The sequence below is a fragment of the Cricetulus griseus genome, assembly GCF_003668045.3.
Source record: "Cricetulus griseus strain 17A/GY chromosome 1 unlocalized genomic scaffold, alternate assembly CriGri-PICRH-1.0 chr1_1, whole genome shotgun sequence".
Lineage (NCBI taxonomy): Eukaryota > Metazoa > Chordata > Mammalia > Rodentia > Cricetidae > Cricetulus > Cricetulus griseus.
Window position 1 is genome coordinate 1,567,752 of NW_023276807.1, and position 23,862 is coordinate 1,591,613.

The window sequence follows — 23,862 nt, forward strand, 5'->3', positions numbered from 1 at the left end:
CATGAGTAAGTGATGAAAATGATTCTTGGGGAATGACATGCACAATGGGTACCCTTCAACAGAGGGAGGGGAGAATGCTCTTCCTCATCCAGTTAGATCTCACAGCTCCAGGAGTTACAAATAAATCACACTGGTAGCTTTGTTGTCTCTGTGAAGCAGGAGACACTGTCATCAGCTAAGGGGACAACAGGCTATAAATGGAAACGGGTTAAGAAATGTTGACCTGAGTCATCCGACTCTATTTCTAACATGGAAGTGTGTAAAAGTGAAACTGGCAGCATGGGGCAGCATGCTTTGAATTGTGAGCTGTGATACAACTTTTGTTCAAATTCACCCTGGTCACAAACGGCTTTAGACAAACTGTAGAATTTCATCTAAAAAGTTCCGTACTTTTTGAAGGAGTGACTTTTACAGATACACATGACAGAGCACACGGGAAACAACTTGACCTGCTGTAGCATTAATATTTCCGTAGCTGGAAGCAACTGAAAATTTTAATCCCAACAAGCAAGCTGTCTAACAAACAACCCCTTTGAGTGTTTGTGTGTATTCTTGATGAACTCCGAAGTCTGATGTCACAGGCATTATTAGAGCAGAACGGAAACATCTCTGAGATAAAGCTACTGTACAGGAGGCTGTGGGTACAGTTTACCCTAAGCTACAGTACAGGAGGCTGTGGGCACAGTTTACGCTGTCCACAACTATTTAGCTTTCTGGGAACTGTATGTTCCCCACACATAGTCTCCCTTTACAGTTTGACATAGCAAACCAGAAATATCACAAAACTCAGTCTATCTATGAAAATGTTAAGTATTAGGAAGACACAGAAAGCAAGTATCAGCTTACTATTTGAACTGAAAGAACAGAGTGTGTTCATCCTGAAGATGAACCCCAGACACTGTCTGCTCACTTTCATGTCACTATCCTGCAGGGAAGCTCCTAAAGACAGAAAATAAGCAACTCAAAATAGCTCTAGGAAATTCCTGAAACTCACCAGATTCACTAGGCCCCTTTCCTCCTGAGAATAAATAGTAGAGACTGCTGAGAGTCACTCTCAGACCAGTCAAGGAGCCTGGGGGTAAAGAGAAACTAGCTGAGCCTCCTGGAAAGGAAAATTTCCAACCTGTGGAGCTGCCTGCAGGCTGTGCAGTGCACCCCAGCTTTGTGAACTGTCTCCCATGGTTGGGTGAGTGACGAAGCTGTCTTTGAGTCATTTCTGCTCCTGTAAGTAACCCCTCATTCATGGTCCTGTAAATAACCCCCAATAAAACACACTAGTTCACCAAGTTAGGTAGCTTTTGGTGGTATCTGTACTTTGGTCTATCGTGGGCTCACTCTCTGGGGTTGGGAGTAGATGAGTATGTATGCATGGGTACGTGCAAGTATGTGTGTGTACATGTGTGTGATGTGCGTTGTGACTCTGTGTACCTTTGGCTCACAACAATAGTAAGGAGGAGAAGAACTCAGGAATGACTTGTGACCCATCTGAAACACAGACGAACGGGACAGCACGACTCTCCTTTAGGACACAGTTGTGATTTACTGGCAAAACTCTGCTCCATACTTTTCTGTCTCTGAATCCAGAACGCTTCTTCTTCTTCTCTTCTGGGTAAGACTCGGTCCCAGCATCTGCAGCCCTTTCCTCATGGTTGGAGACTTCCTCTTGGTGTTTAGTCTTCCCTTTATCACCAGTATCAGTCTTTTTGCTGTTGACACAAGTCGGAGACTCTGCATGAGCCCTGGTGATGTAAAAGAGGAGCCTAGATTAGACACAGAGGTCCATCACTTTAACCTGTACTCACATACACAGCTTAGAAGAGCAGCAATCCCTTTGCTCAAAGTCCTACACGAAGAACTCCCTAAAACACCTGAAAGTACTCAGCGGCCCCTCCCCCTTGTTACATATGAACAGGAAGCAAGAGCAGCGCTTGCTAAGCAAAATAAGCCAGGCACAAAAAGGGCCAATACCATTGAACTGAATTTCCATGAATTACCAAGATTAGTTAATTACAGAGCATAATGAAGAACGTGGCATTATTATTTATTTAAAGGGTAGGGGCTTTGGATTGTAAAGGTAAAAAAAGTTCTGAAGATGGACAGTTATGAGGATGGGAAGTTGTTTTTCAATGGGTATATCATTTCATTTTTACTTTTCAGTGGGAATATCATGCTTTAATTTTTTCTGAGATTTTATTCTTATGTGTATGAGTGTTTGCCTGAATGTATATCTGTACACTGGTGCACAGTGCCAGCAGAGGTAAGAGGGCACTGGATCCCCTGGGATTGGAGTTAAAGAAAGCTGGTAGCTTCTGTGAGGTTGCTGAGAACTGAACCTGGGCCCGGGTCCTCTGGAAAAGCAGTCAGTGCTCTTAATTTCTGTGCCATCTCTCCAGCTCCAGGAATATCATCTTGTTCTTACTTTTCAGTGGGTATATCATTTCATTTTTACCTTTTAATGAGTATACCATTTCATTCTTAGCTCTTCAATGAGTTTAATATTTCATTTTTATTTTTCAGTGAATATACTATCCATTCTTTTAAATCAGTGTATCACTTCATTCTTTATATATGTATATATATTTAATTTTATAATGGTAATTAGACCAATTTTAAATTAGAAACAAGCTTGTTTTACATGTCAATCCCGGTTCCCTCTCCCTCCCCTCCTCCCCTGCCCCATCCCATCCCAACTCCTATCTGCTCCCCAAGGAGGATGAGGCCTTCCATGGGGGAATCTTCAAAGTCTGTCATATCATTTGGAGCAGGGCCTAGACCCTCCCCCGTGTGTCTAGGCTGAGAGAGTATCCCTCTATGTGGAGTGGGCTTCCTAAGTCCATTGGTGTACTAGGGACAAATACTGATCCACTACCAGAGGCCCCATAGATTGCCCAGACCTCCAAACTGACTTCCTCCTTCAGGAGGTCTTGAACAGTCCTATCAGCTATCAGTTTCCCAGCTATCAGACTGGGGTCCATGAGCAACCCCTATTCAGGTCAGCTGTTTCTGTGGGTTTCTCCAGCCTGGTCTTGACCCCTTTGTTCATCATTCCTCCCTCTCTGCAACTGGATTCCAGAGTTCAGCTCAGTGTTTAGCTGGTATCACTTCATTCTTACAAGATGAAGTTCTGGAGTCCTGTTTCACAATGAGAATATATTTAATATGACTAAAATATGTTTTTAAATGGTTAAGATGAAAAATGTTATGTTCTGTTTACTTCAATAAAAAATATGGAATAAAAACATAATAAAATCTGTTTATCTCTCTCTCTCTCTCTCTCTCTCTCTCTCTCTCTCTCTCCCTCGGTGTGTGTGTGTGTGTGTGTGTGTGTGTGTGTGTGTGTGTGTGTGTGAGAGAGAGAGAGAGAGAGAGAGAGAGAGAGAGAGAGAGAGAGGGAGAGGGAGACATGTGTGGAAATGAAAGCATGCTTGTACCACAGTGAGTGTGTGCTGGTCAGAGGACAACCTCAGGCATTGATCTTCGTCTTCCACCTGTCTGAAACAGGCTCTGCTGTTGCACTATGACCACACTCTAGGCTAGCAGGGATTCGCCTATCTGTGTCTCACTTTGCCATGGAAGCACTGAGATTGTAGCTGCCTTCCACATTTGGCTTCATGAGGTTTCTGGGATTCAAACCTAGGTCCTCACACTTGTATGACAGGCACTTTACCCACTGACTAGCTCCCCAATCCCACTGTCATTTTTATAAACCCCAAACTGTCAGATATGCCAGATGTGGTGGCATATGCCTGTAATCTCAGCCCTCGAGTAGGAACACAGAGGCAGGCAGATCACAGCAAATCCAAGATCAGCCTGATCTACATAGCAAGTTCCAGGCCAGTCAGGGCTACATAATGAGCTCCTGTCTCAAAAAACCAAAGCACCTCAAAGGTGCTTTACCCTCACACTGCATGCTTACTCTTTTAAGTCTGCCAGTACCTTATGGAAAGAAAACACAGAATGTGTGTGACTGATGAAGGAACACCAACAGAGGTCCTGTGCTCCAACAAAGAGAGGAGGGAGGAGGGAGGAGGGAGGTGGGAGGAGGGAGGAGGAAAAGGTGAAGCATGCTGATTTTAATGTACTAGAATATTGGAAGAGTCTTTTTTTCCATATTCTTTTTTTCATTGAAAATAAAATTTTCAAACACTATATATTCCTATTTTTTATTTTAATTAATTAATTTCTTGTTTTTTGAGACAAGATGTTGCAATTTAAGAAAAGCATTGAGAGAAAGACACTATGCGACAGGGTTCAAGCAAAGGGGTTTTTTATTGGGAAACAGGATCATAAAAAGGGGTAAGGGGAGGGGGAGACTGGCCTCTGGGGACAGGAGCAGCAGGAGAGCACTGACTATTCACAGGTGGTGCTCTTAGTGGCTGCAGCTGAGGGCATATCCTGTCAGAACCCCAAGGTCAGGCCATACAGATGACAGAATACTAACACAAGGTCTCTCTGCATAGCCCTGGCTGTCCTGGAACTCACTATGTAGACCAGGCTGGCCTCCAACTCACAGAAATCCACCTGCCTTTGCCTCCCAAGTGCTGGAATTAAAGGTGTGTGCCACCACGCTCTGCTAAATAGAAAATGTTCTGATTTTGGTTTTTCCTGCCTCTTTCTTACCATGTTCTCCCCACCCTTCCAACTGCATGACTTCTTTCTCTTTTTAGAAAAGAAACAGGCAAATAGAAAAACAAAACAAGAATAAAACAAAACAAACAACAAAGAAAAAACAGAGAAACACACAAACACCATAAAAACACAGAATTGAAAATCATAATATACAAACAAAAGACGAGTATGGTAAAAATGCCCAAATAAAACAATATGAGACAAAAACCACTACTACCACCAAAACAAAACAAAACAACAAAAAACCAACCAACCATTCCAAAAACAGGTTGGAGTTCATTTTGTGTTGGCCATCTACTGCTGGGCATGAAGTCTGCTCTTAATCATGGTTTGAATACCCAGTGAGACTCCCTTGGAGAAACTAATTTTTCCATTGTGAGCGGTTGTCTACTGGAAATAGCTTCTGGGTTACTTTCTGGACACAGGGACTGCCTCAAGAGTTAGACCCGCAGGCAAAAAGGGAGTGTGATTTGTTTCAATTAGTTTCCTACAAGCACTTTTTAAAATATTATTATGCTTAATTGTAGAATTTGATTCATTTGTGATTCTGTGTTTTCTCTTGATTTAGAGCACAAAGCAGGGAGTTTCTCTCCATACATCACAGTGAATCCTGGCATGCTTGTTTTTTCTGTTTGAGTAAAGTCACGCTCAAGTAAAGACAGAAAGCACCAGACTTCACATTCACATGGTTGGCATTGCACAAAAGAGTTAAGTTACAAATATAGGTAGATTTAAGTGGGAAAAAAAGGAGAAAAAATGTGGACCAACACAAAGGAATGAAGAGCACCAGAAATGGAAACCATGTGGGTAAATGCAAAAAAACTTTCTCTGATTTTTAGAATTTCTCAGACTGGCAACATGACTCAGCACATGCCACCTATCCTGAGACTTGAGTTCAATTCCTGGAGCCCATGTAGTGGGAGGAAGAGAACCAACTCTAGCAAGCTGCCCCCCACTCCCACACACACAGAGCTCTCTGACAATTTTATACATTGGAGATAGTATATTCTACCTACTCTTACATCTCTTCTTATGTCCCCTACACTACTGTAAACCCCCCACCAGAAGTTCCTTTCCTACATCCACATTTGTTTTGTTTTGTTTTGTTTTGTGATCTACTGTGTGGTCTTGAGCTTAGCGCCATCCGCAGAGGCTGCTGGGCTACCAGTGAGAATACAGCTGAAGACAACGGCTGCCACTTTCTTTTTGGTTTGTTTGATTTTTTTTTTTTCAAGACAGGGTCTCTCTATAAAGTCGTGGTAGTCCTGGAATTCGAGTTGTAGATCAGGCTCAAACTCTTGAGAGATCCACCTGCCTCTGTCTCCCAAGTGCTAAAAGGCATGCACCACCACACCCTTTGTTAATAATCATGGAACTGTATGTTTAAAATGGGTAGACTTTATTATATACTTATTCAACAGAATTAATTTTAAAAATGTACTGTGTCTCAAAGCCAAGCATAATGATAGCAACTTGAAGACAAGGTAAAGTGGAAGATAAACACAAAGTATGGCAGAGACAGACAAATAGAGGCTAAGGCTCATGACATTTTCTTTTCCCTCCAGGGAAGGCTCAGCAGCTAGTAGAGAAATGACCAGGTGACCCAAGAGTACCAAGGATTATCAGTTTCATGTGGCCACTAAATTCTGTAGTTTCAGAAGACATCCATTCTCTAAGCCGGTCTCTACATCACAATACAAAGATATTCAGTGGGGTGACAGGCAGAGCTTGAAGCACTGTTTCTTACCTGCTGCTCTGGCAGGACAGCCCGACTATCTGAAAAACCTACTTCACAGATCAACATCATCAACACCAAATGATCCAGCAAAGGAATTCTGATGTAAACTCAAGCCAGAAATAACACTCACTTCTTCCATAAGAGACCAGTACTGGCAGTCACTGCGGATGCTCCCAGGAAAGCCACCATCATCAGTCTTCGTTTGGTCTGTGCGGGCTGAGATACCCCATGGTACCATCGAGAGCCCACAGCTAGTTCTGCCAATGCAGAAAGGGCGTTGAGACGAAACATCCTGTGGACAAACAATAGAAATGTCACTTTGAGATGCTGCTGGTGGTGATGAAGATAATGATGACGACAGCAGCAACACCACCAACACTGATGAAATATGTGCTCTGTCAGACACAACTCTAAGTGTTTTGCATGTATTAGCCTCAGAACTTAAGAAAACAGAACTACTACTTACACGTCAAATATATCAGTCAAAGTAATATTAGAAGACAGAAACCACAGGCTAACTAAAACAGAGAGATCCTGACATAAAATACTATTAACTGTAGCAGGAGAATAACTGCTCAGATGCAAAGAGACGCAGCTCTAGGAAGCAGCATGACTTCCAAGGCTGACAGAGGGACCAATCCAACCAGCGATAACTTCCAGATTTTATGAAAAGGACACAGCCACGGAAGCTCAGGAATTTTAATAAGGTATCAAATAAACAAAACTTATCAGAAAGCCATTTTGGGGGATGCCAGCGAAAGCCATGGAGACCTCACGGCAGAACAATCTGTTGGTAAGGTGCCCTTCATGGATCAGGGGAAGCTACTGAACGTCGCACTAAGGTATGCATGCCACAGAAGCATCAAGCGAGGAGCACTCACAATCAGAAGAGGAAGCTCTTCCTCCTGCAGGGCCTCTCTCCTGACAAGAAACAGTAACTGCTTAGGGAGGAAGTACCAGGAGCACAAACAGGATGATACAAACAGATCTGGGAGCTGAAAAGCAACAGGCAACTGAACCACTCATTTCACAGGTTTAAGTGTCACTTGCCAGAAAATCCATGCTAGAAAGCAGTGGGACCAGAGCTTAAAGCTAGGGGGCACCAAGTTTTAGTTGTTATTTGCTGCATTGATGCTGAGAGATGCTTCCATTAAAGGAATTGAAGTTTTAATTAAATCTTTCCCATTTCCAGCCCTTGGAAACCTTCCTATCCTCCAGATTCTTTTCATCCCATATTTTAAAAAATCTCTAAAGAAAAAAAAATCATTTAATGAAGTGGCTCTCAACCTTCCCAATGCTGCGACTCTTTAATACAGTTCCTCAGGTTGTGGAGACCCCCCAATCATAAAATTATTCATTGCTACTTTATAACTGTAATTGTGCTGCTGTTATGCATGTAATGTAAATCTGATATATGAACCCTGTGAAAAGGGAGCTCAAATGACTATACCTAAAACAAACAAACAAAAAAGTATGGAAAAAAAAATCACCACTGTACCCAGGCCTGGTGCAATCTCAACACTGGAGCTTAATCCTGCTGTCCTTATAGACAAAGCGGGACAACATTTATTTTTTGTGACTTAAGTGTCACACAATTCCAACATCACTCTGGAAACTCAGAAGGCATCTCCCATTACCACATGCATGCTAATAAAACCCAACACAGAACGGCTGTCCCTTATAATTTTTTTCTTCCTAGACAACTTAATCACTTCTTTCTGATTCATTTTTAAATGAACATTTCCCAAATGTAACATGTATAGATATAAATAGCATTGCTTTTGGGGACAGCAAAAATGAGCACAAATAACACAGATGTCTGGAGAGTGTGGTCATCACTGACAAACAGAAGCAAAGGGCCCTGTGGGATTTTCAATGTGACAAACAAGGAATTCAACCAACAAACAAGCTGGAACAAGCTGGGAGAGCTCATCTGATAAGACCAGGGAATAATTCAATTGAGAAGACCTTTGAGGGCCAAGCTGAGAATTTTTAACACACACACACACACACACACACACACACACACACACACGGAAGACCCCTGAGTTCTTTTTTTGTTTGTTTGTTTTTGTTTTGTTTTTTGAGATAGGGTTTCTCTGTATTGCTTTGGAACCTGTCCTGGCATTCACTCTGTAGACCAGGCTGGCCTGGAACTCACAGAAATCCATCTGCCTCTGTGAGGAGGAGAAGCGCCCGCTCACTCTTGGGGTTCAGGCCAGGTCTCAAAGTGCATCTGAGACTGGGCTGCTTGGAGTGCCAATCTGGTCATTGGCTACATGTGTGAGTTGTTCTCATTGTTATCATTTATAATATACCATCAATAACCATATTTTGTGTACTGTTGTGTTCCTTTTCAGTTGGTACCAGGAGCGGATTCATCCCCCACACCCTGCGCCCCTCTCCTCCTGGCTCTTTATCCTACCCCTCCACATACCTGTGACCACGCCCAAACGGGCATGTATCCAGGGTGTCTCCCTACAAAACCCCACTAAGAACAGCCCCACTGCTGTGATGGGTTCTGAGGAGAAACAGACTTAAAGAGATCAGCTTCCCTGGGGTCTGGAAAGCTCACAGGCCAACAGAGGCATTAAGGCAGCCATGGAGATGGACATGCAGAGTAATAATGAGGGTTAAACCAAACTAAAGCAAGAACACTTTCTTTCTCAATACCCAGCTTCCTCTAAGCTCCCCACTATCACCGAAAAAGATCACACTTCTTAGAGAGTATCTTTGACATAAAATGAAACAGAACATCAGGGACATTGCTGACTAAAAAGTGTCCAGGAAGTCAACTGAAAAGCAAATTTGTGACCAGATTAAAGCATCTTCTTTCCAACAAGAAACTGCTAGAACAAGATTGCTGGAAACTAGCACTGGTGGGTCACTGCTGTGCTCCAGAACCCAGGCTGTGGCTCAAACCACACTACTGTGGGGGAAATGCTCAAAGTCAAGCACAGGAAATCCGTTAGCGTTATCCTTCAGTTTACAGGTGAAGGACTATGATCTGGGCGAGGCAAGGCCTGTTCAGAGCTAGCTATGATAGATGTTAGGATCTGCTTTTACTCCAAATAAATACTTTGTAATAACTCTTCTCAGCAGAATAAAGAGCCATGTGCTAAATGGGAACCGGTGGGTGCAGGTAGAGTTCTGAGATAGGGCTGCATGCAAGAGGGTCTAAAGTCAGTCCTCAGTACCTCAGTAGACACAGGTGTAAGTAAACAAATAAAATGTCCAACTCCAGAAAGATAAACAATGATGCAGTACATGTAAACATTAAAAATGATAATCATAAGACATCAGTGAGCATCATCACAAAAACCAACAGACAGCCAGGCTAGAGACAAGGCAGCCAGGAAGGTGGAGCCGTCGCTAGAAACTAGGGACAGACACTTCATCTCACTTTTACTAGGAGAATGCAAATGTAAGCCATAGTGAGAGATGGATGGTACAGCTAGCTCTGTGGTAAAGTGCCAGCCCTCAGCACCTCAGTGAATGTGCACACAAAGAAGTCAGATGTCCAGCTGCAAAAAGATCCTTGGTGCACGCCTTTAATCCCAGCACTGGGGAGGTAGAGGCAGGCAGATCTACAGAGTTAGTTTCAGGACAGCCAGGGCTACACAGGGAAACCCTGTCTTGAAACGAAACAAAACAAAACTCTCCAAATGTAGGTACAGTTGATGGAGTGCAATTGGTAACATCCACAAAAACTTCAAGCACCCAGCAATTCTCCTGATAATATACTCTGTGATGCACTTACATACCTGCGACAGTCTCCATGCATATGACTCTGTATCATGGCTTGTAAAAAAAAAAAAAAAAAAAAAAGAGCAAGAACTGCCAAGGAAGGCTAATTAAACTATCACATATCCACATAGGCAATACCTTGTAGCAGTGACTGGAAAATGAAGAAAATTCTATGTATAGGTAGAAGAGGAGGTTCCAAGAATCGGTTATCTAAAAGAGCAAGGACATTCTCAGCCACATAGCAACTTCCAGGCTAGCCTGAGCTACAAGACCAAAGAAGACCTTGAAGACAAATGACTATGTTTAACAAAGTAAAACGGGAAAGAACACCAACTGCAGTTCCTCCTCAGCTCCTACTCCATGTCAGGATTCTGCAGTAAGGGGACAGACAGATGGCTCAGTGGTTAGGAGCTTGCACAATCATGAGGACTGGGGTTTAGTCCTAGCACCCTAGAAACAAGCAGTATGTCACACACATGTCTAACTCCAGCTCTGTTAGGGAGTTGGGGAAGACAGGAAGACCACTGGGGTTCACTGGGTTCCAGCCTAGCTGAGAAAATGAGAGACTCTCTGGGAGAGACTTGGCCTCAATGGAGTAGGTGGAGAGTGATAGATGGGACATGAGCTCTTTCTTCTGGCCTCTATGTGTGTGCACACACACATGCACACACGAATGCACACATGCACGCACACACATATGAATAAATTTTTGTCTTGAGAAACAAAACAAAACTCTGTGATAGGAAACCATAGCCTATGAGGCAAAAAAAAAAAAAAAAAGAAATAAGAAAGAAAGAAAGAAAAAAAAAAGAAAGCATAGCCTGAGAAAAACCACCATAAAGAATGAAGGGGGGCAGAGAGATGGTTCAAGGGGTACAGTCCTACGTTGCATATCTGACCGAACCCACATATGAAAGCCAGATGCAATGGCATGCACTGTATGCAATCCCAGCACTACTACTTCAAGATGGGAGATGCAGAAAGAAGAATTCTTGGGGTCGGCAGACAATCACATTTAACCTTAAATTCTAAGTTACTGCTCTGAAATATACTCATTTTCCCCCCATGGGTAAGGCCTATGTATATATGACATATGTATGTTAATAAGCTTCTTTTTGACTTTTTTCCTTCAGTAATCTATTTTTCATTCCAATTAAGAACTCTGAGAAGGTAAAGGAATAATAGTTTTCCTTCCCTATACTTTTAAAAAGTAGTCAACTGAAAACGTTAAGTGGCATGTATATAGCTCATTATCCCTTTATTAGCATGAAGCACCAAGCCCACCTAGCAAGCTCTGGATTCAGGTACACAAGTCTACCAAGGGAGTTGAGATACCTGTTTGACAAAATGCCTATCATTGTTGGGACAGGATTTCACTATGTTGCCCAGGCTTTTCTCAAACTCCTACACTCAAGCAATGCTCCCGCCTCAGGCTTTCTGAGTAGCTGGAACCACAGTCACTAACTATCTCACAAGACTAGCAGAACATTTTGAAGGCAAATATTAGGAACACAGCCTCCAGGAAATGCTACAAAAGGCAAAGGGTAAAGGAATGAATTACAGGTGAGGGAGACTAAACCTTTTCTCTAGACCTTTTTTTTTTATTAGATCTCTAAAAATATTACTATATAGACATATTCTGTTACATTTCTAACATTTAAAAAAATTCTTCCCTGGTCTGGCAAGATGGCACAGCCAGTAAACCTGTGTGAGCCTGATGACCATGACCTCAGTTTGATCCCCAGATCCAGGATGGACAGAGAACCAACTCCCAAAGTTGTCATCTGACCTCCATGTGCACCATGTGACATTACCCCCCCACACACACACAAAACTAATTTAATAAATGAAATAAAAAGATTTAAATCCTTACCTGATCCCATGTCCTCCTACAGCAGCCATCTCACGTCTCCCTTCTGCTAGCCTCAGGCTCCTTCAACAGTTTTATAGCCCTTGTCTCTCCTTAGATTCCATCCTCTATTTAACACACACCAGTGAGGTTTTCAGCCTTGCCATCTACCCAGACCTCTCCTACTGTTATCACAGTAATTTTAACTCTTAATATAATTTAAACACTCTTACAGCTATCAGAGTAATTTTCATATTGCCAAATCCTAGCTAATTTCTATCCTGATCCTGCTTGATTTTTAAGTAGCATTTGAAAAGAGAATTACTCTGTCACCCTCAAAATATAGTAAAGCACCACTCTGGATCATGGTCTGACTGCATTTATGAATGGTTCCACAGATTATATCACCTGAGGTTGGGCACTTGAGAGGCAGAGGCAAGCAGATCTCTGAGTTCAAGGTCAGCCTACACTACAGAGTGAGTTCTGAGTTCTGGACCAGTCAGGGCTACACAGTGAGTTTTTCTTTCTTTCCCTCTGCGCGTGTGTGTGTGTGTGTGTGTGTGTGTGTGTGTGTGTGTGTGTGTGTGTGTGTGTGTGTGTGTGTGTGTGTGTGTGTCCATCCTAATGATGCCTTAGATCATGTAAATGCAATTCTATAGTGTTCACGGATCAGCAAAGTCTTCCAATGGCCCATTTTTCAAAATGTATCCTAGTGGATAAGTGATGAATGACCATTCTTGCTATGACACCAGATTCTTTTACTTGAAATGTTGTGGGAATCTTTCTAGAATAGTATTCGGACACTAATGAGAGTAGAAGAGAAGAGATGTTGCCAGTGGCCACCAATGAGAGTTGAACATGTTGCCAGTGGACAGAAGCCAGGACAGATTCTGAAAGGGTCAGCTCAGGTCCAGTTGTGTTCTCACTTTCTACTCTATAACCACAGTGGGGTGAGAAAGCAGCTACCGTTTACAGAAGCCCACGTGGCAGTCAGCTTTGTTTCTTAAAGACATATTATAGTTGACAGGTTGTTAAAGGCAGTGGCCCATTGTTTCAGCTATTTCTCCAGGTTATCTTTCCAGGAAGCAAGTGAAGTCATATTTGGCAATAGCTAGCATAAGCAGTGCTTTAAGTAACTCTAACATTTGGTCTTCTCTACCTTATTTCACTTCATTACATCTGGTTTGCTTTCCCAGTACATTGAATACCCACTGTACTGGCCAGTTTTATGTTAACTCAACACAAGCTTGAGTCATCAGAGAGGTGGGCGTCTCAATTCTCCAAGACTGTCGTAGGACCAATTTTCTTTTTCTACCCTCTTATCCTAGACAAATCTACCATCTCCACTCCTCAAATCCTACAGCAATAGGTGGTATTTATACGTAAATTTTTCTCAAAAGGTCATGTCTTGCTTACGCTTTCCAAAAGGACACAGCTAGATTTAAGTTCCTACTTGACAAGCATCTCCAATTTAGTCTAAAACAGAAATCCTGATTTTATCAACTTACTTTGCTCATCTCTAAAAACCAAATGTCTAGAAGTAAGAGTGAGTTATCTTTAGTGTCTTTCTTCTTAAACTATCAGGGAGACTCCATCAGGAAATGCTTTGGACCCTCTTTCTAAAAAAATAAGTAAATCCATACAATGCATCCCCATGTCAAGTCTTAGAAGGTAAAGCAAAATTTGCAGCCTGAACCTAATTAGGTCAGCAGCTTTCTAAAAGCATGTGCTTAGTCAGTGGCTTGCTAAAAGTGCATTCGCACACATGCACACATGCGCGCAAACATACACACACATACAAATAAAATCAAAATTTTTGCTATTATTCAAATGACAGCTGTAATACCTGGAGTGTCAAATCACAGTATTTTAGAATCATCTGTCCATGGACATGCTTTAAAAACAAAACAAACCCCACAAACTACTAAAAGTTCTTCAGATGGAAGAACCATAGAAAAGGAAAACTAGGAAATTCAGGAATAAAAGAACAATAGAAACAGATTTTCATCATGTCTGACTGCATCAAGGGCCCCAGGTATGATACTTGCAGGAAATACCATGCTGAGAAAGAAACTTGGCCCATCCCAAGAGCTCTGGCTCATCTCCCAGGAGAAGGACTATTCAGTTCTGGTAACTGGGGCACACAGTTAAATCTACCCATGTATATAGCCTATCTTTGCTTTATCTTTTCTACAAGTTGTAGTTCTGCTGTGGGCAAGATGAGAATTTCTCTCTAGTCTTCATCAAAACTGTACATAAATTCACTTTTCCATGTATGCTGTTTTCTTTTAATGTGGGTAAGAAGACCAGAGTTGGGCCCTATGACTGGGAACTCTAGCAACATGTCTGGATTGCTATAATTCTTATCTTTATCACTTCCACTCTTCATGAGTTCTTGGCTGGGGCAACGGAAAACATAAAATCACATATACCCTGTATACACAAGAGATAATTCAAGGACGAGCAGAGTCCTATCACAGAGCTCAAGAGTTTGTTTTAGATTGCAGACAAAAATCCCATTGATCTCTGGAACAAAGCTGACCCTTTAGGGAGAGGATCAGAGCTAGAGGTACAGCCTAGCAGTCAAGACATGTGTAGCATAAACAAGACCCTATGCAGGCATCCAACTGCAGAAGAATGGATGAAGAAAATGTGGTCGATAGGCACAATGAAATTTTCTCAGCCATAAAGAAGAACAAACAAGTTATTTGCAGGATGGTGGATGCAACTGGAGATGATTAAGTGAATTAAGCCAGTCTCAGAAAGATAAATATTGCATGCTTTCTGTAATTTGTCTGGTATCTTATACAGATGCAGAAATTATATAGGTATGTGATATAAAAGCAAAAGCACCTCCCTCCCCACAGCCCTTGTTGAGACAGGGTCTCACTGTGCAGCCCTGCCTGGCCTGGAACTCACTATGTAGATAGACCTGGCTGGCCTCAAACTCACAGATATCTGCCTGTCTCGGTCATATGAGTGCTGATATTGGAATTGAAGGCATGTGCTCCCACAACTCCCCCGTTTGATATTGCAAAATGACATCTACAAAAAGTTTATGCTCAAAAACAGTGCAAATTGCAAAAACAAGTCACAAAAAATCATACAACGTTTTAGGGTTTAAAATGTCGTGTTAGGCTATCTTCACTGTTATCTTGAAGTGTACAAAGCCCACAGGCTGGGCATGCCTGGTAGAGAGATATAGTAGACAACAGGAAGGGGGAGAGAGGAAGAGGAAAGACAGAACTATGCAGGGGAGTGGGGTGAACATACAATATATGCTTACAATATTACAAGAACTTACAATATTTTGAGTTCAAGCCTCACTACCAAACAAAGCGTTAAGAGTAACACGAATCGAGATTTAAGTAGCTGCTTTCCCCACTGTTAAGTTTCTAGTGATTTACTCAGCCCTTCCTTCCCAGAGACACCCCATTAAATGGAGTTCCTTTGTAAATATAAATGCCTTACAAAATTCAGTTTTCAGACCTTCTGTCATATCTGTAGTTTCTCAAAGGGCACAACTGACACCACATATTCTGGCCCCCACAGTCCTACGTTGGAGTACTTCGTCCTCCTTCCCCATTCTTTTCCATATACACTGTGTCATTTTCCTCTCAGTGCTTGTGGCTTAGTGTGCAATCGTCTAGTGTTGCAAGGGTGGGGCTGAGTCCTGTTGACCTGGCGCAGCCTCAGTTCTCTATAGGAACAGCGTTCTTGGTCTCCTTTTGTTCCTGCGGTCATTTTCCTTTACGGTGTACAACATGATATTCCAGCATGCTTACACAGTGTTCGGTGATACCCAATCTTGATGGCGAGGACGGGGGCTGAGGTCACTGAAAAGAGTGCATTGGTGTAAACTCTCCTGGTATTTAGGGTTCCTAAAGGTGCTGCACTCTACTACTACCTAAAATTCTTTTTCACAATTTATGAATAGTTTAACCTAAAATTTAGGTATTTATCCTAGAAAAACATGTTCAAAAGAAAACTTAGAAATGAATGTTGACAGCTCCATTTGTACATACATATAAAACAGCATTCAGAACCATTGGTCATTAGTGAAATATTAAAACTACAACGATACACCTTGGTACACCTATTTAAATGCCTAAGAGAAAAGACAACTAAGTGCAGAGAGGATGCAAAGCAAAGAGAGCTTGTGTGCATTCATTCCTGCTGGCATGCAAAATGGTACTGCCACTCTGGAAGACATGTGATGTTTTCTGAAGTTAAATGTGCTCTTACCACAAGACCCAGCAATCCAAATGAAGGCATTTAACCTTGAAAAATAAAACCTTATGCTAAAATCAAGCAGCCATACATGAACGTTTATAGAAGCTCTTTTTGTAAGTTGCCCAAAACTAAAACTTTCAACAGCTGGATGGATAAACTGGTACAGCTATAGAATCGAACACAGCTACAATCAAGAAAAGATTCATCAGGGCTAGAGAGATGGCTCAATGGTTAAGCACTTGTGTTGCTCTTCTAGAGGCCCTGAGTTCAATTTCTAGCACCCATGTGACAGCTCCCAACGACCTGCAACTCCAGTTCCAGGGCATCCAATGTCTTCTTTCAGCCTCCATGGGCACCAGGCATGCATTTAGTGCAGATGAACATGCAGGTAAAAACACCCACATGCATAAAATGACAATTTAAAAAATTGCAAAAAAGAATGGATTTGTGATATATGCGACTTAGATAAATTGTAAAAGTACTACTAACTGAATGAAAACAGCCAGTCTCAAATGATGTGTGCTGAACATTCGTGTGTACACAAAGGGAACTAGGGTGATAGAGAACATATCAATGGATGCCAAGGAACAGGAGTATGAGAAGCTCTGACTAGACAAAGACGGCATAAGAGAGCTACTTGCAAAGTCCTTTTCATCCTGTGGTAGTGGTAAAATGAATCCGTACTATTAAAAATCATGTATCAAATTTCATAGAATTGTACAAGAGGAACAAGAAGCCCATTATGCTGTATAATAACTTTGAAGGCTTTTAAAAGCCACACTATATACTGTATGATCTCATTGATATTATACTGTAGAAAAGGTAACAGAAAACAGATCAATGAGTGTCAAGGGTCAGAGGACGAGGGAACAGGGTGACCTCAAAGGGGCACAAGGGACTCTCTGGAGGTTAGGATGTTATCCTTTTCTTGATTATTGTGGTGATTATATGACTGTAGTTGTCAATACCTAAGTGTATACAAAGGTAGAGGCAATCTCAACAAGGAAATTATACTTCTGGAGTGAAGGATATAGTCTTAAAATGTTTTAAAGATTTATTTTTATTTTATGTATGTGTGTGTTTGCCTGCATGTGTATGTGTGTACTATGTGTGTGCCTGATGCCCATGGAGACCAGAAGAGAGCTCTGGATCCCCTGGAACTAGATTACAGTAGTTGTGAGCCAACCTGTGGGTCCTGGGAACCCAACCTGGGTACTCTGGAAGAGCCACAAGTCTTCTTAACCATCTTTCCAGCCCCAAAGGGATATATATTCTTTCTAACCCCAAACCTGGATGATGGTTGTACAACAGGTATATTTTTACAATTATTTTTTAAAGTGATTGTGGCTGAGGCAGAAGATAGCATTGGGTCTGAGGATAGCTTGAGCTACAGAATGAGATTCTTTTTCTAAAAGAGAGCAATTAGGAAGTTTTACCCAGTCTGCCCTCGATCCTCTGAACTCAGAATATCTTTCTGTTCTTGCCTCCCAAGGAGCTGGACTACAGGCTAAAACCACCATGCCTAGCTAAAGGATTTCTATATGGTGTGTGTGTGTGTATGTGTGTGTAGAAAACTCTCTTTCATCCTAAGTTCATGGTTAATGCTTCTACAACAAAGGGCAGATTAAAGTAGCACACAAGTGCATTTAAATTTGAGAAATATTGTAACTATTAATTACACATTTGATATGTGTGTGGATATGCTTGTATGGAGGTCAGAGGACAGCTTTGTGGAGTTGGTCCTTTCCTTCCACCTTTACATGGGTTCCAAGGACTGAACTCAGGTCGCTAGGCTTGCAATGGCAAGTGCTTTAATCCACTGAGCCAGCTTGAGACATAATGGAACTTTTGTGTTCACAGGAGCCGCTAAAAGTCAGTGAAAACCTGAAGACATAGATAAACCTGTCTGTGTTTCTTCTTAAGTCTGGTGAAAGGTGGACAGTCATATAAACAAATGATTGTACATGCTACATGTAAGATAAAAATGCTTTAGCCGGGCATGGTGGCCCATGCCTTTAATTCCAGCATTAGAGAGGCAGAAGCAGGTGGATCTGTATGAGTCTGAGGGTTACAAAATTTAATAGTTTTAAAACACATACTCATATGTGTGTGCATGCACTTTAATGGCATCTAACCACACAAAAGATATTAGGTAGAGCTATTTACGTTAAAACAATTAAATGGCTCATATAAACCTATAGCCACATCTTCATTTGTGACTTTTCAGCAAATGTGTTCACTGTAGGATACAATATGTTTTGTGAATAAAGCTTTAACATGTCAACAGCACTGGGTGGGTAACTAAAGCTAAACTCTTCCAAAGAGCTGAGACTGACCCAGGAAGAGTAACTTTTTAGGAAAAGGAAAAATACAAAGCACTCATCAGCAATGATGCACTACCCGCATCACCGAATGGAGCACTGTGTGAGCTTTCCCGGGATTAAAAGCTCGGGCCATGTCTCCAGCATAGAAATGGCAAGGACACAATGAAGGCATCAGTAATAGGAATGCCGCCTTCATTTGCTGAGGGCTCTGCTTTTTGAGTGCTCCTCTGAATACGTTCTCATTTGCCATTTGTACTAGGCTTGGTTTCCAGAAGGAATAAAGGGTACACTCGCAGAAAACACAGTAACAATTTTGTGTCAGAATAAATGTGAGTCAGTGACATATCACACTCACAGTCACATTCAGCAGCAAAGAATTACTCGTAGTAGAGGCCAATCTGTAAGGATAATGTGTTTAGAGACAGTCACACACGGATATCAGGTGTATATGTCTGCCAAATGAAGTCTTTTCCTATATAAGTAACCATTTTGGTGTCCCTCCCCTAGTATTCACAGAAGTAAGCATCGTTATACATACGCCCTCACAACAATTTGCCTATATTTATGGTCTCTCTCTATAACCAAACATGCCAGGTTGACAAATAATCTCAGGGATTTCACAGGATAGATTCCTACCCTCTCCCTCTCACCCTACACCCAGCCATCCTTTAACTCCAACTTCTAGTTTCCCAGGTACTTTTTCTTTAAGTAAAATAAAATAAGGAGTGGGGTGGATCTTGCTATGTTACAAAAGCTGGTCTTAAAACCTTGCACCCAGAAGACCCACTTCTGCCTCCTATGTCACTGGGGCCACAGCTCCAGCCACACTGCACTCCTGGCCACACCACACTTAGGACCAGGCATTTCTTAACAAGAACTTCTCCTGCTCATTTAAAGTGGTGTTCTAGACTTCGGAACTTAATTAAACTCAAATAAGACAATGAAAAACTGAACACACAGAAAGTATGAGCTGCTATTGTGGGCTTTGTTTCATTCTATTTTGCTGTGATAAGCAGAGGCCCATAAATATCTTACTCTACATAATTAATTAGTTCTAGCTATAGGACTTAACCATCCTGACCTCTTAATGGACAACAATTTTTCAGTAAGTCAGAACTATGTTTCATTACTGGTGGCAATTATGTGCTTACAAAAGAAAAATGGATAATAAATGACCACAAATGGCCAGGATGAGTGCTACGGAGATGGCACAGTGGGTAAGAGTGCTTCCTAAACAAGCTTGAGCACCTGAGTTCAAATCCTCATCACTCACATAATAAGCTGGGCATGGCTACTAATGTGTGTGCCTGTAACACCTCTCCCCAAACACAGACAGGAGGGAAGCAAAGGCTTGCTGACTGCCAGCAGACCTCCAGGTGCATTGGCATACCCTCCCTCTCTCAGGGGAACAATGCAGAGTGGTCTAGCAGGATACGGATGCCTTTCTTTGGTCTCTTCATTTGCACACAAACTACCCATAGGTACCCACACACCCCAGAGCAAAATGTGTAACATGAAGCAAATTATAAATAAATGTTTGTTTGGAAAGCAACCTAAGATGCTGCTGCTAGCCAGGCATGGTATACACACCTGCAACTCAGTGCTCAGAAGGCTAGGGAAAGAGGATGGAGAATATGAGATTAGCCTCAGCTACACTAAGTGAATTCCAGCCCCAATCTGGGTTACTGTCTTGAGCAAGTAAGCAAACATGCAAAATAAAAAGAGGAAAAACCTGCTGCTGATGATAATTAATGATCTGTATTTTATGCAAAGTAATTTTCAATGAAATATTGCATAAATACATAAACAACAATAAATACCACTTAATGCAAATAATTTAACCAGAATGCAAAGTAAGACTGGATTTTAAAAATAGCATCTATTATCTTTGCTATGAACAATAATTATTTGGTCTCTTTGCTGACTCCTGGCTCATGGCTCCCCAAAGCTGTTGTTGGATCCTCAGAGTGTATTTTTCTATGACAAATATATAAACACAGGAGATGACTAGTAAGGGAACAGGGGTGTTCCTGAACAGCTTCAGGATGGGAGCTGGATGCCAGAAGGTTGGCACTCTCAACCCTACTTCCTATCCCCAGGGAGGGGAAATGTGCTGAAGAATCACTGCTAGTTATTTAACCAGCCGAGCCCTCTATGAAACCCCCAAGGACAGGAATGTACAGCATCCAGGCTACTGAAACCCCAAGAGGTACTGAGAGGATGACAAACACTAAGACAGCATGGGAGCACCACACCCTTAAGCAGCTTCTCCACCTTGCCTGTTCCCAAGTTTGCATCCTTTACATAAAAGAGTAAAGGCCAGTGAGATGACTCGGTAGGTATGGAGGCATGCAGTGCCTACGGAGTCCAGATCCCTAGAACGGGAGTTACAGGCAGTTGTTAATTGCTATGCGGGTGCTGGGAATTGAACCAGGGTCCTCTGGAAGAGCACTGGTGCTCTTAACCACTGAGCCATCTCTCCAATTCCTCTCTTAGGTACACACATAAAAGAACTAAAAGGAAGGATTCGAACAAATACTTGTGCATTAACAACAGTATTCCCAATAACCAAAATTTAAACAACCCCGAGTATCTATTGAAGGAAGATGGGGGAACAGAATGAGGCCTGTCCATGCAATGGGATATTATTCCACTTTTCACAGGGAAGACAATTATGGAATATGCCATCACATGGACAAACCATTTATTCAAGTAATATGGCCAGATACAAAAGAATGAAACTATAGGACTTTGCTTACATGATATGCCTAAAAGTTAGCCAGGTTCATGAGACAGTAGGTACAACAGTTGTCGTGGATGATTAGAAGAAAGGGGGCAGGAAGCTATCATTTCACAGTTCAGAGTGTGTGCTGGGATGATGACAAAGGATGGGGCAGTGGTAATACAAAATGGTGAATGTGTGAAGGATCGTGGTTCAGTGGCAGAGACGTTTCTTAGAATGACTGAGGCTCTAGGTTAACTGTCAGTACCAGGAGATGGGAGCAGGGTGCAGGAAAGAAGCCAACGTGTAAATTTTACACCATATATATTTATTGTAATTAAAGAACAAAGAAACCAATCTAATCCAAAAAAAATATTGTAAAGAACCGGGCGGTGGTGGCGAACGCCTTTAATCCCAGCACTGAGGAGGCAGAGGCAGGTGGATCTCTATGTGTTTGAGGCCAGCCTCGTCTACAAAGCTACACAGAGAAACCCTGTCTCAAAAAAAAAAAAAAAAGAAAAATTATTGTAAAGAATATATGGTATTTGATTCATTTATCTGAGACTTAAGATTATAAAAGGACACAAATTGCTCAAGGTAGTGTAACTAAAAAGTTACAAGAGTTGTTTAACAAAGAATTAGTAGAAACCAGTAAAATGTAGTGAAGTGTCCTGGACATAAGAACAGAGAGAAGCCACTCTACCTGGGTCAGGAAGCTAGAACCAGGTCAACTGTGCTACAACACCAGGAGACAGCTGCCTGACAAGAATACACCTATCACCAACCAATAAGAAACAAGCATAAAAATCGCATATGTGGGGCTGGACAGATGGCTCAGAGGTTAAGAGCACTGGCTACTCTTCCAGAGGTCCTGAGTTCAATTCCCAGCAACCACATGGTGGCTCACAACCATCTGTTATGAGATCTGGTACCCTCTTCTGGTGTGCAGATATACATGGAAGCAGAATGTTGTATACCTAATAAATAAAATCTTAAAAAAAACATGTTATATAAAAAATTGCATAGGGGGTGGGCAGGAAAAGAGATGATTAGGGCTCAACTACAGAAGGGCAAACAAGACATGTCTAGTAAACATGACATATTCCTGTACTTCACACTTGCATTTAACAGTCAAAGGAAAGAAATCACCCATGGTGTTTTAACTAGAGAGAATTTCATCAAAGAATCACTTATAATAAATGTATTTTCAGTTAAAAAATCCACAGCAAAACAAACAAAACCCCAGGAGGATGGAGGGACCGTTTAACCTGTGGTTTTCTACTTTATACTTCTTGCCCAAGCAGGATTCTATTTCATCTTGGGCATGAATATCTTCAGTTTTAAGAACAGTTGTGTGCTTTCTTTGGTTCCAGAGACACTGCTTATAGTTAGCAAAAAGAGCCTTTCACAACGGCCACCCAGATACAGTCACCTTTCAGAAGTCCTGTTTCTAGCAGACGCCCACAGACTCTGAGACGGAGAGGGCCACAGAACTTTATTCATAGCACTTGGATCTGATTCTCAGTTAAGACTACAAATGTCCCACTTTCTACAGTGCTTTTTTCCTAACGGGACAACTGGCAGCTCCAAGTGCTTGACGCCAGCATTTAAAGACCACTACTTTGAGGGCACTGTGCACAAAATGCCTAGCACCTAGTCTCCTTATTCCTCTGTAGCTAACAAGGTTGGCTCTCCAACTTTACTGAGGGCATCAGAATGCAACCTTTAGTAAATGGCAGCAGTGGGTTTCTTTCAGCAAAAAATGCTGCACTGTTTTTCTTAAGCTCTCTCTCTCTCTCTCTCTCTCTCTCTCTCTCTCTCTCTCTCTCAGAGAGAGAGAATGTGTGTGTATGTGTACGCGCACGTGTGTGCGTGAGAGAATGTGTGTGTGTGACAGAGTGTGTGTGTGGTGTGTGTGTGTGTGTGTGTGTGTGTGTGTGTGTGTGTGTGTGTGTATTGCACTTTCAGCATTTGGTTCTCTTCCTCCTCCATGGGATAGAACTTGGTCACCATCAAACTTACACAGTAAATTTTGCCTAGTGAGCCATCTCATCAACGTATTGCTTCTAATTCACTATGCTTCAAATATTTCCCTAAAGCCTCTATTTCATCCCCACATTTGGGATCACACTTGTAATCTTAGCACTTAGGAGGCTGACACAGACGAATTGCTTGGATTTTGAGGCTAGTCAAGGCTACAGAGGCCTTGTCTTTAAAAAAAAAAAAGAAAAAAAGAAAAATTTAAATTTTATTTTATTTTACTAAAAAATTATTTTTATTTGTAGGGATGTCTTTCCTGCAAGTCTGTTTGTGCATGCCTGGTACCCAGGGAAGTCAGAAGATGCTGGATCCCTGGAAATAAGAGTTACAGACAGTTGTGAGCCTCTATGTAGTGATGAGAATTGAACTTGGGTCCTCTGGAAGAGCAGACAGTGCTTTTAATCACTGGGCCATCTCTCCAGCCCCACATGTTTTGATTTCAAATAATAAAACTCACTTTGAACTTGCTAGTTTTAGCTCAGGAAATACTTCAATTTGTAAAACAAAACAAAAACAAACAAAAAACTAAACTGAGTTAACACACCTCTATGTTTGGCAAAATTTAACTTTTCAATGCCAG

General features: G+C 41.8%; 1 protein-coding gene across 1 annotated transcript in view; it reads right to left on the bottom strand.

The window, feature by feature from the left end:
• Micu1 (mitochondrial calcium uptake 1) overlaps positions 1-23,862 on the bottom strand; it is a 141,714-nt gene that overhangs the window by 112,755 nt on the left and 5,097 nt on the right. The window contains exons 2-3 of the mRNA XM_027388324.2: positions 6,498-6,659; positions 1,565-1,739 (exon numbers count right to left, since the gene is read on the bottom strand). Of these exons, the coding sequence (XP_027244125.1) occupies positions 1,565-1,739; positions 6,498-6,658 (336 nt within the window). The 5' untranslated portion in view covers position 6,659. The remainder of the gene's footprint in view (positions 1-1,564; positions 1,740-6,497; positions 6,660-23,862) is intronic.